Consider the following 16647-nt stretch of genomic DNA (forward strand, 5'->3'; position numbering starts at 1 on the left):
AACACAAAACACAAAAACGTTGAAATGCAAGACTCTAAACATCACTGCTTCTGGGCAAAAAGACTCTTCTCAAACAATAAAAACAAAAACAGTCTCCACCCCAAAAAAGCACAAAGTACAGATCTGGGGGGGGGGGAAACATCTATTTCCAAGTTAACCTTAGAATTTGTTGTTTGATGAAAGAATTATGAGTATTTTGAAATGAAGTTGGCAGCACACAGATGAAACTTTGAAATGACCATGAGAACTAAGTACTCAGTTGCAACCTGTGCTGTCAAAGGAGTTTATATCAGATTTAATTCACAGGTGTTTCTCTCACCACCCCCAACCCCACCCCGCCCTTGGGGGGAACCTTCTGGCTGGATCATGTTCACAGATCCAATCTGGCTTGTAAAGTTGTGTTCTTTCTCCCTCTGAGACCTTGCCCAGGCTTGTAGTTTCATTGGAAAGAACAATTTTCAATTTTCAATGTTTCCTTCTAGACTAAGCATTATTTCCCCCACTGCTTGATCGATGAAATCCCACTGTCTGTGTCTGGAAGGCAATGTCTGAGCTTTATGTATTGCTTCCTGGCAGGCCACATTTCCATGCTCCATGGAACAGATGCACCCGTGTAACTCTGTGTGCCACTGGCTCTGGAACCTTCCATCTTGGGGGTATGGCAGAGATTGTGCTTCATTTTAGCCGTTAGAAATGTAAAGGCCATGCAATTATACTACTATCCAGTGAATTTGGTTCGGAACTCTTGTATGGCATTTAATAGCTCACTAGGTGAGAATACTTTATCTCATTTACTCTGCCCAACTATTGTTTATGGGAAACGGTGCTTTCTGTTCTTCCATTTAGTAATGAGGAGGGGCTGTGACCCTTGCCTGTGATCCTATAGCAAGGAGCAATCTCATCACTAAAACCCAGGTCTTCTGATTCTAAGACCAGTATTGTTTTATGATTCAGATAACAAACTCAAGATTGGAGAATTACAGAGGGCTTTCAGAAAGAGCCATTTTCATCCATGTGCTGTCAGTCTAGAAAGCTAGTGGTTATATAAATGTCACATCGCTGCTCATTTGAGCAGAGCAAAACAAAAAAGAAACCATTTCCTTGCTGCCTCTAGAATAAGAAGTATTAGAGAAAATTGCCAACATACTTTGCAAAACCCTAAACGTGACCAGCCCTCCCTGTGTGAGATAAGCAGGGCTCTCCTGTAATTCCTCTGTAACCCTAAAGGTGCTGGGCTTTACCTTCCCAGACATCTCACTGTGTGTTGCCTTACTTCTCCAACAATTGAATTCTGGAAAGGAGGCGTTTTTGTTAGTTCTTCCACAGACAGAGAAATTGGGATAAAAGATTTGAGTACACCTATCTTATTTGGGAGGAGAAAGAAGCACTGTAGGGTATGGGGCTGTAGTACAGGTAAGGAATGGTAGCCAGTGAAGTGTGATGTTCTGGAACCAGCTAGCACTGGGGCACCTAGATCCTTTAATCTCATGTAGAAACTCTGAACACAGTGTTAAATCCAATCCTCAGAGACATTGTCTGTGAGAGGCATGGAACCAGAGTCTATGCCAACTCCCATTAGCCACTGTTGAGAGATTCTGGAGGGTGGCGGAGGCGGGAACCCTGTCTCCCAGTGTGCTGTGCTGGAGGGGAAAGTGGCAACAGATAACTTAGGAAAAACAAGTTCCTAGACAAAGAAGTATAGATACCGAAAGGGAAAACATCTCAGAAAAAAGCTTAAGGGGCACTTGGGGTGCCTAAAGAGCTTTCTGTAACAGAAACCAGCTCTTGTATTGTTTTCAGATTCTCTTTTGAGAGCACAGAACAGCATTTGGGATACGATAATCCCCTGACAACTTCTTACAGAGGTATACATTACATCTTAATGGACAAAAGAAGATAGGAAGAAAGAAGCAACAAGGAAGGACACAGGAGTTGCTCTGTACCAGAGCAATTCCAGAGCAGGTTCAAGTCTCTACTCACACTTTCTCATAAATCTTGTCAGGATGCTCTGGCCACTCAATCATGCACACCACTCTGCTAGGCATGGTCTCCGTGGTGGAGTAGTAGCCCTGCGGGAAGGCCAGCAGGAGGGCCAGAGCCCAGATGACACATATGACCACTTTGGTGGCCGTGGCTGACAGCCGAGGCTGGAGAGGATGAATGATGGCCATGTACCTGGAATGAGAAGAAGGACACAATTAACCAAAAACCCACATCCATAATTTTGATTTTGCAGTGAAAACTTCCAGATATTATTTTTATTAGTTTATTTTTTAAAGTGTGTGTGTGTGTGTGTGTGTGTGTGTGTGTGTGTGTGTGTGTGTGTGTGTGTGTGTGGGGTGTGTGTGTGTGTGTGTACTGGAGCTTGAACTCAGAGCCTGGGGGCTATCTTTTTTTTGCTCAAAGCTGGTATCCTATCACTCGAGCCCCAGCTACACTTTTGGATTTCTGGAGATAAGAATGTCTGGGCTGGGAAGGTGGCTCAGTGGTAGAGCGCTTGCTTTGCATGCATGAGGCCCTGGGTTCGATTCCTCAGCACCACATAAGCAAAAAGAAAAAAGCCGGAAGTGGTGCTGTGGCTCAAGTGGTAGAGTGCTAGCCTTGAGCTGAAGAGCTGAGGGACAGCGCCCAGGCCCAGAGTTTAGGCCCCACGACCGGAACCCCCCCCAAAAAAAGAATGTCATGAATTTTCTTGTCCAGGCTGGCTTTGAACTGTGAGCCTCAAACCTTAGCCTCTTCAGTAGGTTGGATTACAGGAGGAAGCCACTGACAACTATAGTCTATAGTCTATTTTTAAGCTCTCTGACTTATGAGATACTATGCTGAAATCCATTTAAAAAACCTCCAAATGTACATTTTAAAATATTTGAAGACCCATCTAGCAACATTCTAGGAGACATTCGTATCACTTAAATCCTCACATTAGGGACATGATAACCAAGTACAAGTCAAAGGATTCTGGAAAAATTAGATAAGAATGATGTTGCAAATTTATGCAATATATAGACTCTTTTATCTCTTTTGGAGTAAGAGACAATGGTGGTCTATATATACTTCTGAGCTAGGTGCCCTGGCTCACATCTGTAATCCTAGCTACTTAGGAAGTTGAGATCTAGGAATCAAGTTTGGCCAGGACAAAAAGTTCCTGAGATTCCATTTCAACCAATAAAAGGTTGGATGTGGTAGTGCACACATGTCATCAAAGGTACAGCAGGAAGCATAAATAAGAGGATCACTGTCCAGGCTTGCCTAGGCAAAAAGTGAGACTCTTCTCAAAAATAACCAATGCAAAAAATGCTAGAGACATGGCTCAAGGGTAGGGTGCTTTTCTAACAAGCAGGAGGCCCTGAATTTCAAGCCAAATACCCACAAGGAAAAAGAAAAAGTCATACATTGCAAAAAGCAGGTTCAGTCAATGACAGATTGCATATATGAATGTGGTACCATAAAATGATATTGCCTAATGGTTTCAGAGCTGTCTTAATTTCTATGAACATGCTCTATGAGGCTTGCACAGTGACGGAATTGTCTAATGCATTTTCCACAACATGTCTCTACTGTTAAGTGGCACATGACTGCAGGCGTTTTAAAAGTCCTCATATAGTATTATCAATACATACTAACCTATTATCAGCCATATAATCTGGGGGGATATGAACGTGCATGAGACAGAAATCAGTGCCCCAAAGGTAGCAACCCCCATAGTTCCTGGAGAAATCTCTCATCTCCTAGAGCATCTTGGGTGAATATGAGGCACGTGGCCTTCATGAAGAGAAAGTCTCCCTGCATGCAAAAGCAGATGCAGTAGATGGTGTGAAAAGCTAGAGGCAGGATGGATGAAGCCTGGCTGCAAGAAATGGGAAACACAGTGAATACATCTTTGAGATCATTGGTGCCATTCCTACCATACCTCACACCTAGGGTTTGCACTAAACATGTTGTCTGAGGGAGCAATATCCCATTTGCCTTTGTGTATCGTCTCTGAGATGTGGCAGGGATGTGAACAATAATAGATATCGCAATCAGCATTTCTTATCACTTATAAGCAAATCAGTTCTGTCTCTTCCTTTGCCCAAGAATTTCCCTATGGATATTTTTCTTACAAAGTTTATGGGTTCCTCTCTTAAAATACACATTTTTTTTTCAGAGTAGGGATGATCTTTTTACAGCCTTTGGGATTTAAATATTATCTGACAACACCTCCGAATCACACTTTTGAGTCTCTGACATGCAGGTATTTCTGGCATCTTTGGGACAGAATTGTCAACAGAAGCTTCACAAATGTACAAATAGCAGCACAGTTGTTAGCTGGCTCTACAAAATTCCATATAACTCTTTTTACTGAGGCCTTTAGACTCCTAGGATCTCCAGGTGAGGACTACGGCCAGGGATACAAGTAAAACTATTTCATTCAGTATGTGCTCAACAAATTCTTACCCAGCACCTGCTACATGCAGAGCATGGCTGTTCCCTTCTGGCCAATAAGCACCTAATTTCTCCAGGAAAGCAAGACGCTTCAATAATCAGCGACAGAATGTGACAGCAGGCTAAGTGACCTCAAGGGATAATCTGATCAATACCACAGAGCCTTAGGGAAGCTGCAGAGATAATCAAGCCTTGAACTGGCAGGTGGTCTATTGGAGAGGTTTAAAGAGGTGTGCTCAGCTGGATTTGGGGCAAACCTGCTGAGCATCCTGTTCTAAGAGCAGGAAGCATTTGAAGCCTTCTCTCTCTGTATTAGAATCATATCTGACTTCCTGGGAAGCTTGATAGCTTTGTTTTGACAAATGATTGAAATCTGAGAGTAGATTTCTGTGCATTTTTGTGCTGGGGCCTGGGCTTTCCTTCTTTGAGCTGTAAAAGCAATGATACTGACAGTGTAGGGAGGGTGGATGTTAGGGGGATGCTTCAGGTCTCTCTCAGAGCATGCTCAGAGCCAGTGCCTTCTTGTCAGTGGATGTGTATTATTAAAATCAGGGCAGATTAGAATTAGGAAGATACGTGGAGGAGTTCCAGGGATTCATAACAAATGTAAATTTTTTTTCTTGTGGGATGTATGTGTGTGTGTGTGTGTGTGTGTGTGTGTGTGTGTGTGTGTGTGTGTGTGTGTGTGTGTGTGTGTGTGTGTGCTGGTACTTAGGCTTGAACTCAGGGCCGCCTGGGTGCTGTCCCTTAACTTTTTTGCTTAAGGCTAGTGCTCTGCCACTTGAGCCCCAACTTCACTTTTTGGCTTTCTGCTGGTTAATTGGGGATAAGACACACTTCTTGCATGGGCTGGCTTTGAACCACAATTCTTAGAGCTGACCCTTCGGAGAGGTAGGTAATGTGCATGAGCCATCAATGCCTGGTAACCAAGAATAAATCTGAGGATCACAGTTCAAAGCCAGCCCAGGCAGGAAAGTCTATGAGATTCATTTTCTATTAACCATAAGAAAACCAGAAGTGCTGTAGTTCAAAGTAGGAGAGTAGTAGAGCAGTAACCTTGAGCAAAAGAGTTCAGAGACAGGGCTGAGCCCTATAACCAACAACAAAAAAGGGTGAAGATAACTCAAGTGGCTTTCAATCAAGCATTGCTTGACTTCTTTAGCTCATTCTGATGAGCCTCTGCTACCATTAGAAGAACCTAAGTACAAAACAGACTCCCTGATCTTTCATGACTGTCTTGAAAAGAACCCTGAGAGGTCTTGATTTTTTTTCCTGGACACTGTGTTGTCCCCCTTGTCCATGGACAGTGATGGGACCTTGCTTTCTTAGTCATGGGATGGTGATGAGGGAGGGGAACCCTAGCATCTAAAGCACTGAATATAGACTCAAGCAACCATCATCTTTCCACTCTGATGAAGGGTTGAACTTGCAAGGCTATGCCCAGTATCTGAGTGTTTGCATTAAAACTGTAGGATTACTTAGCAGATCATTTCCCAAAGGCAAGATTTTTTGTCCCCTCCCCCAAAAGCGAGATAAGCAACCATGAAGATGTCTTAAATCACTTTCAGTCTCCAACTCCACCCAGGTGTCTCTCCTCCCTGTGCAATCTCAAACAGTGCAAGAGTAAGAGACACGGGGGAGACTGTGGCAATTACATTGTCCTCTTTTCATATAATCTCCAATGCAAGATTTTAATTTGTTTCTAACTCAGGATAAATGCTTGATCTTAAATAAATGAAGCATAATACCCATACGCCATACGCCAAATTGATGCTACACCATATAGAAGCTAACATGTGTGCTTCAGGGGGATTGCATCAGAACGTTGGTGCCATAGATCCAAATTGACGGCAGAAAGCCATACTTTATCTTTATTGCAAAAATTGCAGTGTGAGATCCCCTTTCAGTTAACTCTGATGTTCCTGAGTGTGGGAGCTATTTTATTGACAGATAAAACTACAGCCCAGTTAAAGCCAGAGACAGTAAAAAAGATTGGCTTTTAAAAAATGTGGATATTTTAATTTGTTCAAAACAGAATCATTTATAAATCTCCCCTTTTCAAAGCAGTCTGCCTTTCTTCTTTTTCTTGTATTTCTTAATTCTGTGACTTGTGTAATGTGCTTCTTTCTTATTTATTCAAAAGCTATGTCATTTGGATAATTTGTCCATAGATGGATGAGTATTTTCTTTCCTACTCATTCCTAGCTTGCATCCCATTAACATACATTTGTATGTTTATTATGAGCCACCCTGAATAATTTCTTCTTATTTGATTATAAGATATCACTGAACAAGTGCTGCAAGCCTTGGGAAAATACATTTAATAAATATTTATTGATTGCGTGGTGCTCATGAGACTCTAAGGCAGTCAATGAAACATCTTTCTGGCTTACGCATTAATCAGTCTGCCAGAGTCAGGGGTACAGAGGCTGTGGGGGATGTGGATTTTGTTCTCCACTTCAGATTATTTCTAATCCACAGGGAGCCATCAGCTCTGATTTGAATTGTATATGGGCCCCACCCATCCAGTTGAAATCTAAGGGATCATCTTCTTCTTACATATTCTACCTTATAAAAAGAGCTCTCACTCTGTGTTTCCTCAGTATGGCAAAGTCTATGCTGTGTGTGTGTTTTCATAATTTCTACTCTAGCCCTAAATCACTAGGCAGAGAAATTGTCCTTCCTTAGTAAGGAGGTTTGTCCTGTGAGCTCCTTCATCCATAATTCTCTCCCCGCAAATTCTAGTCCCCATCTTTCCTGATCTCTCCTCATTTGTTTTAGAAATGGCACAAATTTCCTTTAGGGGACCTATATCATCCTGAGTTTAAATAACCAGGGTGATGACAATTGACAATATGACTAGATCAAGGGTTGGCAAACTTCTGTGAAGTTCAGACAGTAAGTATTTTAACTTCCAAGGAGCATATACTTTTAATCAGAACAACTTAACTCTTTTTTTTTTTTTTTGTCAGTCATGGGTCTTGAACTCTGGGCCTGGGTGCTGTCCTTGTGCTCTTCAGCCCAAGGCTAGCGCTCTACCACTTGAGCCACAGTGCCACTTCCAGTTTTCCAATGGTTTTTTGGAGGTAAGAGTCTTAGGGAGTTTCCCCGCCCGGGCTGGCTTTGAACACTATTCTCAGATCTCAGCCTCCTGAGTAGCTAGGATTACAGGCGTGAGCCACCAGTGCCCGACTCAACTTTACTTTTGTAGTGTCAAAGTAGCCATAGACGTTAAGGAAATGATCCAATATGACTGTGTACCACTAAAACTTTATTTACAAAAACAGGCAGTGGGCTAGATTTGCTGCCCTCTGGGCTATTTAGGTGAGTGAAGAGTAGGAGGAATTAGAACCATAGAAGAATACAATGTCATCTCCAGGAACATTCTTCACCTTCAGTGGCCCGAGGACACCAAAACTGAACCTCATTGGGTAGATAAAGTTATAGCCCACCAACAGTCAGGAAGGTGGTTACCTATAATTTGGTGTCCTATCTGAGCACAGTGGTCTGTCGGTATAGGACTCCCTCCCTCCCTCCTCTTCCTTCCTTCCTTCCTTCCTTCCCTCCTTTTCCCTTCTTCCCTTCACTTTTTCCTTCCTCTCTTCTTTACTCCCCTTCTTCCTTCTTCTCTTCCCTTCCATCTTCCCTTCCTCCCTCTCTCCCTCCCCTTTTTCCTTCCTTCCTTTCCTCCCTCCCTCCCTCCCTCCCTCCCTCCCTCCCTCCCTCCCTCCCTTCCCTCCCTTCCTCCTCCCTCCTTTCTTTCATTCTCTCTCTCCCTCTCCCTCCCTCTCTCTCCCTCTTCCTCCCTCTCTCTCTGTCTCTCTCTCCCTCTCCCTCCCTCTCTCTATTTCTTCCCTCCCCCAGATGCTACTTTCTATTCCACTACCATCTGTGGAAATCTTATCTATCCTTTAAACATAGATGAAAAAAATCAATTTCTTGGCTAGGTACTGTTGGTTCATGCTCAGGAGGCTTAGATTGAGGTTCAAAGCCAACCTGGGCAGGAACATCTGTGCCAGCCTGTGCAGGAAAGATGGTGAGACTCTGATCTTCAATTAACCACTCTTATCTCCAGTTAAAAGCAGGAAGTGGAGCTGTGACTCAAGTGGAAGAATACTAGCCTTGAGTGAAAAAATCTTAGTAGACAGCACCTGGGCCCTGAGTTCAAACCCCAGGACTAGCATATATACAAAATCTCCCACAAAAACCAAAATCAAAAAACTACCCCCCAACCAACCAGCAAACAGAAAAACCCCAAAACATCTTTTTTTAGGGAAATTTTTTTTGTCAGTCGTGGGGCTTGAAGGGGAATTTGTTTTGATTATTTAAAATTCTAGAGAGATAATTGTAACACAGTCAACAGAATCGCCCCATATTGTCCTGGTAGCCATTCTCTCTTATACAGCCCCACATTCTATCTTATAGCAATTTATACTTTACTCTTCCTATGGCTTGATGGCCAGCTTCTTGAAGCGTGGGACTGCCTCACCCATCTCTTCATCTTCTGTAATAGATAATTTTGTTTGGATGTGTCAACTGACTGCCCAAAGAACTCCAACTTTATTTAATAGCTGCAAGCTGGTAGCTCCTCTTGGGGCATCCCAACCAGTAAAATACAACTGGCCACAATCTGAGATAGGGTAGAATGTTCATCTTATTGTGCAGTGTAACATTGGCATTAGTTTACTGTTTACTGTCAACCAATTTTGAAGTTTTTGTAAGCAACAACAAGATGTATTTATTGTGAGGCTGAAACACTCAAAATGTGTTTAGCATTTCCCATTCTCTGCCATTCTCTTCTCCAAGTGATAGCCATTATGTTTGGATGGTCATAGACTTAACTTTTAATCTTGGCAACAAAAACTTAAGGCAGGGACAGCTGGGACAAAGGGGGTAGCTTTTTAGTTGATTGATAGACTGAAGATTAATTGGTAGTGCTTTCTGGGTTACAAAAGTACTTAAAACACGTTATGTCGAAAACAACCTTTACAACTTTGGTGGGGGCGGGGGGGGGGGGAGAGGATTGGGTGGGGGGCAGGGAGAGGATGGGATAGGAAGGGGAAACAAAGGAGGAGGCAACAATGCTTGATCAGAAATGTACTCATTATCTTGCTCATGTAATTGTAACCCCTCTGTACAGTATTTTCGCAATAAAAAAAATAAAAGCAGAACTAAAAAAATACTTAAAACATTTTTATTTTTAAATTATATTTTATTATGTTTGAGTAGTTATAAAAAGGGCTCTTTTGGCAGCAATCAGTTATAAATAAATGTGCCTCCTTCATCAACCATTAAGTGCTTGTTTTCTATTTTCAACAAAAGTTTCTAATAAATGTGTAACTTGTACCGAGAAAATTTACAGATTTACTTTCTATAGGACTATTGTATATGTGAGAAACAAGAGACTAATCTGCTGAAGAAATACATCTATAACAATTCTTTAGTTATTAAGATAGCTTTTTAGCTGGCATGGAGTCTCATCCCTATCATCCAAGCATTTGAGAAAGGCTGAGGCAGGAGGATCTCAAGCTTGAGGCCAGCCGGAACTACATAATGAAAATTTATCAGAAACCAAAACAAGCCAAGCTGAGCAAAACTACTGCTCAGAGACAGTGTGATATGCAGAGAAAATGGAGCATTTGTCCATTTCATTTGAAGCATGAATTGTCATTTAAATAATTAATTTCAATGATTTTCAATCCCAATATTTTTTGTGCCTCTACAAAAGGTCAATTGTTGGCTCAGTCAGCAGAAGAACTTGGCAAGTGGTTAAATCATCCCAATTTTATATCAGGCCGACCATATTTTTCAAACAGAAAATCAGTTCAATAATGATTCAATTCTCTTTTAATCCAATTAATTCCTGAATTCAGTTTTTGGAAGGTGAAACAGTCGACATTGTGAATGGCATCATAAATTCATTTCAAATTTCAACAACGTAGATAATTGATTTGTTTTGCATTGCCACTAATATGAGCACATGTTAAAAATAATGTTTTTGCTAAATTAAGAAACCAATGGAACAGAAATGTACTTGGAACAGGTGACACATAATTTGCAGCTGTGTCAAAGCAAGCCTTGATGTTTGATCAGTTGAAACAGAAGACATCGCTGTTGAAATTTACAAAAATATGATAGGAGTAGAGTAAGTAAACTAATTTACTTTTTTTGGGTGCTTGTCCTAGAGTTTGAGCTCAGGGCCTGGGTGCTATCCCTAAGCATTTTTGTTCAAAGCTAGTGCTCTACCATTGGAGCCACAACTCCAGTTCTGGCGATTTGATAGTTAATTGGTGATGAGTCTCATGGGCTTTCTTGCTTGGGCTTTGAACCCATAATCACAGTCTCCTGAAGAGTTAGAATTACAGGCATGAGCCACTGGTATTGGTTCATTAATTTATTTTTGATAATCATTTTATTTGACAAATATAAAATTTTATTTCACTAAGATTTTAGATGTGTTTGAGCCTTTGACAAACTGTTTTATGAACAATCTCAAGTGTCATAACTGTGGTTGCATTTTATTTAAAATGAATTGAAAATCTTTTATCAAAATCTTTTTAGCTGGTGGCCATATCCATAACCTTTGCTTCTACAAATAATCATTTGATTATTTTTTGGAAATACTGGGGTTTGGCCTGGGATTTGGAGGGCAGGTGCTCTCAGTTTTTGCAATGGTTATTTTGAGACAGGATGTTATTTGTTGCCTTGACTGTCCAGGATCACAATGCCTATTCTGCACTTCTCAGTGGATAGGATAATAAGCACATGCTGTATGCCCAGTTTTTGGTTGGGATGGACTATTTTGAGTTTTCATGCTTTGGGTGGTCTTGAACTATGATTTGCCACTTTTTGCAGGTTCTGGGGTTTGAACTCAGGGCCTGATCTTAAACTTCTATGCTCATGGCTAGTGTTCTACTACTTGAGCCACAGCTCCATTTCTGTGTTTTGGTGGTTAATTGGAGGCAAGAGTCTTTCCTGTCTGTGTTGGCTTTGAACTGTGATCCTTCAATTTCAGCCTTCTGAGTAGCTAGGATTACAGGCATGAGTTAACAGTGCCTGGCTTATGTACCTGTTTTTTTTTTTTTGTCATTTGTTTAGTAAGCCTTACTTAATCCCCTTTCTGTGTCACAGCAGAGCATAGGAAGTTCATGTGCAGTGGGAGTCTGTCTCTTGGAGAAGTACACACGGAGATAAAGATTGGCATGCTGCTGGCTGCAGCAGTTAACATGAGCATGAAGCAAAAGCACAACAGACAGGAGCCTCTGAGAAACAGTCAGGGAAATCAGGGGCATTTTGCAGTGGAGATGACATTTGAATTTGACCTGGAAGGTTGAGTGGGTGTGTGCATCTATAGAAAACCCTGTGCAGCATATTTTGTAGGAGAAGGCAAAAGCATAAACAGAGGCCTAGAGGGCTGCAAAGAAGGGGCTTGTTTATAACCACATCTGACATTTTATTAGAAGCCTATCCAGGAGTTCAGGACAGCATCTTCTGTTCCTCTGAATCTTGTAAGACCTGTCCAGCACAAGATAGCTCTTACTTACAGATGCTCCTTTTCCTATTTAGTATGCAGGTTGACTTTTGAGTTTGCTTTTTCTAAATGATCATGGAGAAGCAAGGACAGAAAGAGGGCTGGTGGGGAAGGACAAAGTTCAGTAGTCCTCTGAATGTTCGGTTCAAACAGCCAGGTGTCCTGATCTTGAGGTCCCAGAGCAGTGCCTTTATTTATGACCATTCCTGCTTTACCCGTCTCTCCTTGACCGACTGTAACCCATTTGTCTGGCAACAGACCGGGGCTTTGAACAGACCAAGACTTTGAACTGACACTAAGCTTTCTTCTTTCTCTTTCTCCAGCTGTGACCTATTTTGCATGTTATATAGTTATATATGTCCCACCATTTGTTACTTTCATACCAACCCCTTACCCACGACCCACTCTAAAAGTGTTAGCCTGTGAGCAAGAGTGAGTCTTTAGCTTTGGCTGGAGGCTCCTCTTCCACAGTTTTTTCTCCCTAGTAACTCTGCTCTGTTGTTGAGCTGTCTCTTTGCCTAATCCCAGTGAAGAGTCCAGAGAGAATAGCTGAGTTTCAAAGGTAATATGAAAGCTGCTGGGGTTAGCAGTTGCCAAACACAGAGCAAGAGCTCAAAAGAAAGAAACATACTTTCCAGAAAGTAAACACTCCCCAGACATGTGTTTAGAATCCACCCTGGGGCCTGCCCTCCCTGTGAGGAGGATGTCCCTGGCCTCCATCCTCTGCTGAGTTATATATTACAGACGTTTGTTCTGTTGGCCTCCTAGCACAGGATGTGTGTTTTCTCTTGATTGCTTTTATTTACTGCTGTTTCAGCTACTTAATCTCTCTTAAAATGGTAGCTAAGAATCCCAGTTATCTTCTTCTCAATGAGGATTAATGGCATTTACTATAATTACTGCCAGAGGTGGCTGGGTAACACACATAAAAAGACTAGATGGTGCCTGGTACGTTCCACACACAAAATACCCCTTCACGTTCCCTTTTGTATCTTCGTAGCTCATCTCTACAGAGGCCATGTGGTCTCTTCTCAGACGCTCAAGTGCCTCACTTAAACCCAAGGTGCCCAAGGCACCAGACATTTCAATCATCAACTCGACTGACGGGGTCCAAGGCTAAGTGCCCAAAGATATTCCAAACAGCGAAAGGCCAGTGAGGCAGTGGCATCAGCTTAATAGCTGCTGTTAAGGAGGGAAATATTCAATTTACAACTTACATGGTATTTCACTGGGAAAAAAATAAGTTAAAGCAGCATTATTCATTCCCACAGTCCCCCTGAACCAAATTCAGGGAGACATTTCAACATGGTAATCGATGCAACCTAGAGTCGCCTCTGGTTGGAGTGGGCACCAGCATCTGGCCAGCTACATACTGGAAAGATCATTCACAAGGAGACTCCAACACTCAGATACCTTGCAAAGGAAGAGGCTGACATACCCTCTCCCACGCTGTAAGCCTCCCCTTTCCATTCAATTTCCTGTTTCCCTACCATCCTCTAAATCTAATTTCTGAGAGTGGTTGGACAGCTTCACAGAGAACTGCCATGACACCAGGAGCCAGTGGTTCACTGTCAGAAGATGAAACCTATGGGCAGTGAGTGTTAGGTTCATATGAGAGGAGAAAACAGGAAGCACCAGGAGGGCAGCAGTTGGTGGGATTTACACCTGTGGACAGGTATAGAGGCATATTAGCTCTGAGGGCATAGCCCAGCTGCCAGGAGGTCCTGGATCCCTTTGTGTATTCCTTTCCTTCCCCTCATCTCTCTTTCCTTTCTTTCTATCCTCCCTTCCTCCCTCCCTTTCCTCCCTATTTCCTCCTCCCTTCCTTCCTTCCTTTCTTCCATTCTTTCTTCCATTCTTTCTTTCTTTCTTTCTTTCTTTCTTTCTTTCTTTCTTTCTTTCTTTCTTTCTTTCTTTCTTTCTTTCTCTTTCTTTCTTTCTTCCCTCCCTCCCTCCTCTCTTCCTTCCTTCCCTCCCTCCTGATACCTTCCCTTCCTTGTGTTTCAGTGTTCCCTCAGGAGAGGTGGGGCCAACCTTCAAAGGCGTGGCCCTAGCTATTTCATTCTTACCAACCTGAGCAGAGGCCAGGCTGGCCACATGCTTATAAATGTGTGACAACAAGCACAAAATTGACCTCACCAGCTGCCCAAATTCCTCTCATGCCCACCAGAAGTGGGCAGGGTCATGATAGGCACCTGTCACAAACTACCTCCTGTGGTTTATCTTGATCAAAAGTAAGGGCTTGAAATCATGTGGGGAGATGGTTAAGAATCTCATAAGGGTGCGGCTGAAATCAGGAAAGCAACTCCATTCATAATAGCCCCACAAAAAATAAAATACCTAGGAATCAACTTGACCAAAGAAGTGAAAGACCTCTGTGATGATAACTTTAAAAACCTGAAAAAGGAAATCAAAACAGAACTTAGAAAGTGGAAGAAAATGGCAACATTTCCCAAGGCTGTCTACAAATTCAATGCCATGCCTATCAAAATTCCAACCTCATTCTTCAAGGAAATAGAAGAGGCAATCCAAAAATTCATATGGAACAATAAAAGACCCTGAATAGCAAAAATGAACCTTAACAGAAAGAACAGTCCTGGAGGAATATCAATACCAAATTTCAAACTCTACTACAAAGCCATAGTAATCAAAACAGCTTGGTACTGGCACAAGAACAGACCTCAGGACCAATGGAATAGAATTGAAAACTCAGAAATAAACCCACAGACCTATAGCCACCTAATCTTCGATAAGGGAACTAAAAGAATAGAAAATAGTCTCTTCAGTAAATGGTGCTGGCAAAATTGGTTAATCACCTGTAAAAAAACTAAAGCTAGCTCCTTATATATCACCCTGTACCAGAATCAACTCCAAATGGATCAAAGACCTTGGAGTCAAAGCAGACACTCTCAAAACATTACAGGAAGGAATAGGAGAAACCTTAGCTCTCCTTGGCACAGGCCAAAATTTTCTTAATAGAAACCCAGAAACACAACAAATCAAAGAAAGGTTGGCCTTCATGAAGTTGCAGAATTTCTGCATGGCAAAGGACCTAGCTAGCAAGATCAATAGAAAGCCCATGGATTGGGAGAAGATCTTTACTAGCCATACAACGGACAAGGGTCTCATATATAAAATATACTTGGAACTCAAAAAATTAAGTCCCCCAACAACAAATCCTCAAAGAAACAACTATCTGCTAAATAAGTGAGCTAAAGATTTAAAGAGAAACTTCTCTGAAGAGGAAAGAAGGATGGCCAATAGACACATGAAGAAATGTTCAACCTCCGCAGCCATAAAAGAAATGCAAATCAAAATAATATTGAGATACCATCTCACCCCAGTTAGAATGGCTATAATCAATAACTCAAATAACAACAGATGCTGGAGGGGATGTGACCAGAAGGGAACCCTACTGCATTGTTGGTGGGAGTGTAAACTTGTTCAACCACTTTGGAAAGTAGCATGGAGGTTCCTCAAAAGACTACACATAGAGCTTCCCTATGACCCAGCAATCCCACTTTTGGGCATTTACCCAAATGATCACAAACAAGACCACACTAAAGCTACCAGCACAACTATGTTTATTGCAGCATTATTTACCATAGCTAAGATATGGAACCAACCCAGATGCCCCTCAATAGATGAATGGATCAAGAAAATGTGGTATATGTACATAATGGAATTCTATGCCTTCATCAGAAAGAATGACATTGCTCCATTTGTTAGGAAATGGAAAGACTTGGAGAAAATTATATTAAGTGATGTAAGCCAGGCCAAAGAAACATAGGTCCCATGGTTTCACTTATTTGCAATAACTAGTATATGTCTGGGACAAGCAGAAAAGGTCAGATAAAATGATGTTAAGTGAAATAAATCCCAAGATAGGGACACAAGTGTTTTTTTTCTTCCTTGCTATTGTTTCTAATGTATTTATAAGGTACCATATGATCTTTTTTTGTTGCTTTGTATGTTCCTCTCCCATGGTATAACCCCTGTTTTCACTGTATTTCATGATGGTATAATTTGGGGAGGGGAAGGGAAAAAGCAAAATGTGTAAATAGGGATACAGTTTGACCCATTGCAACAATGAGATGTACAAGATGCTATGTCGAAAAATGAACTTTAGGCAGGGGTAGGGAGTGGGGGGTGGGGGATAGGGGGTGTAGTTGAGGAGATGGGAGGGATGGGATGGTAGGGGAAAACAAAAGAGAAGGCAACAATGCTGGATAAGAAATGTACTCATTACCTTGCTCGTGTAACTGTAACCCTTCTGTACAGTATTGTCACAATAAAAAACTTATTTAAAAAAAAGAATCTCACAACACAGACATCTAGGTGTAGAAAGGATAGAAAGACAAATCATGATGCTGGTTAAACCACACACAGAACTTGGAAAGATCACTAACCATTGGGGTTGCATGATGGCAAAAAGAAAGAATGATAGATGTCCTAAGGGTATCATTGTGTCCACATCTGGCTGAGACCCAATCTCCAATCAAAGGAAGATGTTCCGATGAACATTTATGTTGTCTCTTGGTTTGGACTATTAGGTAAGAGCTTCATTATACTAAAGCAACTTACACCAAGATGAGGTTAGAGTGCCCACCATCCTTGCATGTTGAGCACATCCAGGACCTCAGAGAGTAGGTAGGCTGCTAAGATAAGGAAAGTGAGCTGGAGTCCAGCTC

At 41.8% G+C, this 16647-nt stretch overlaps 1 protein-coding gene across 3 annotated transcripts in view; it reads right to left on the reverse strand.

The window, feature by feature from the left end:
- Tacr1 (tachykinin receptor 1) overlaps nt 1-16647 on the reverse strand; it is a 138630-nt gene that overhangs the window by 62683 nt on the left and 59300 nt on the right. For all 3 annotated transcript variants that reach the window (XM_069989076.1, XM_069989075.1, XM_069989073.1), the window contains exon 2: nt 1981-2175. In XM_069989076.1, coding sequence (XP_069845177.1) covers nt 1981-2175 — 195 coding nt within the window. The remainder of the gene's footprint in view (nt 1-1980; nt 2176-16647) is intronic.

This window comes from Dipodomys merriami, unplaced genomic scaffold, assembly GCF_024711535.1.
Source record: "Dipodomys merriami isolate MVZ:Mamm:240054 unplaced genomic scaffold, mDipMer1.0.p SCAF_37, whole genome shotgun sequence".
NCBI lineage: Eukaryota > Metazoa > Chordata > Mammalia > Rodentia > Heteromyidae > Dipodomys > Dipodomys merriami.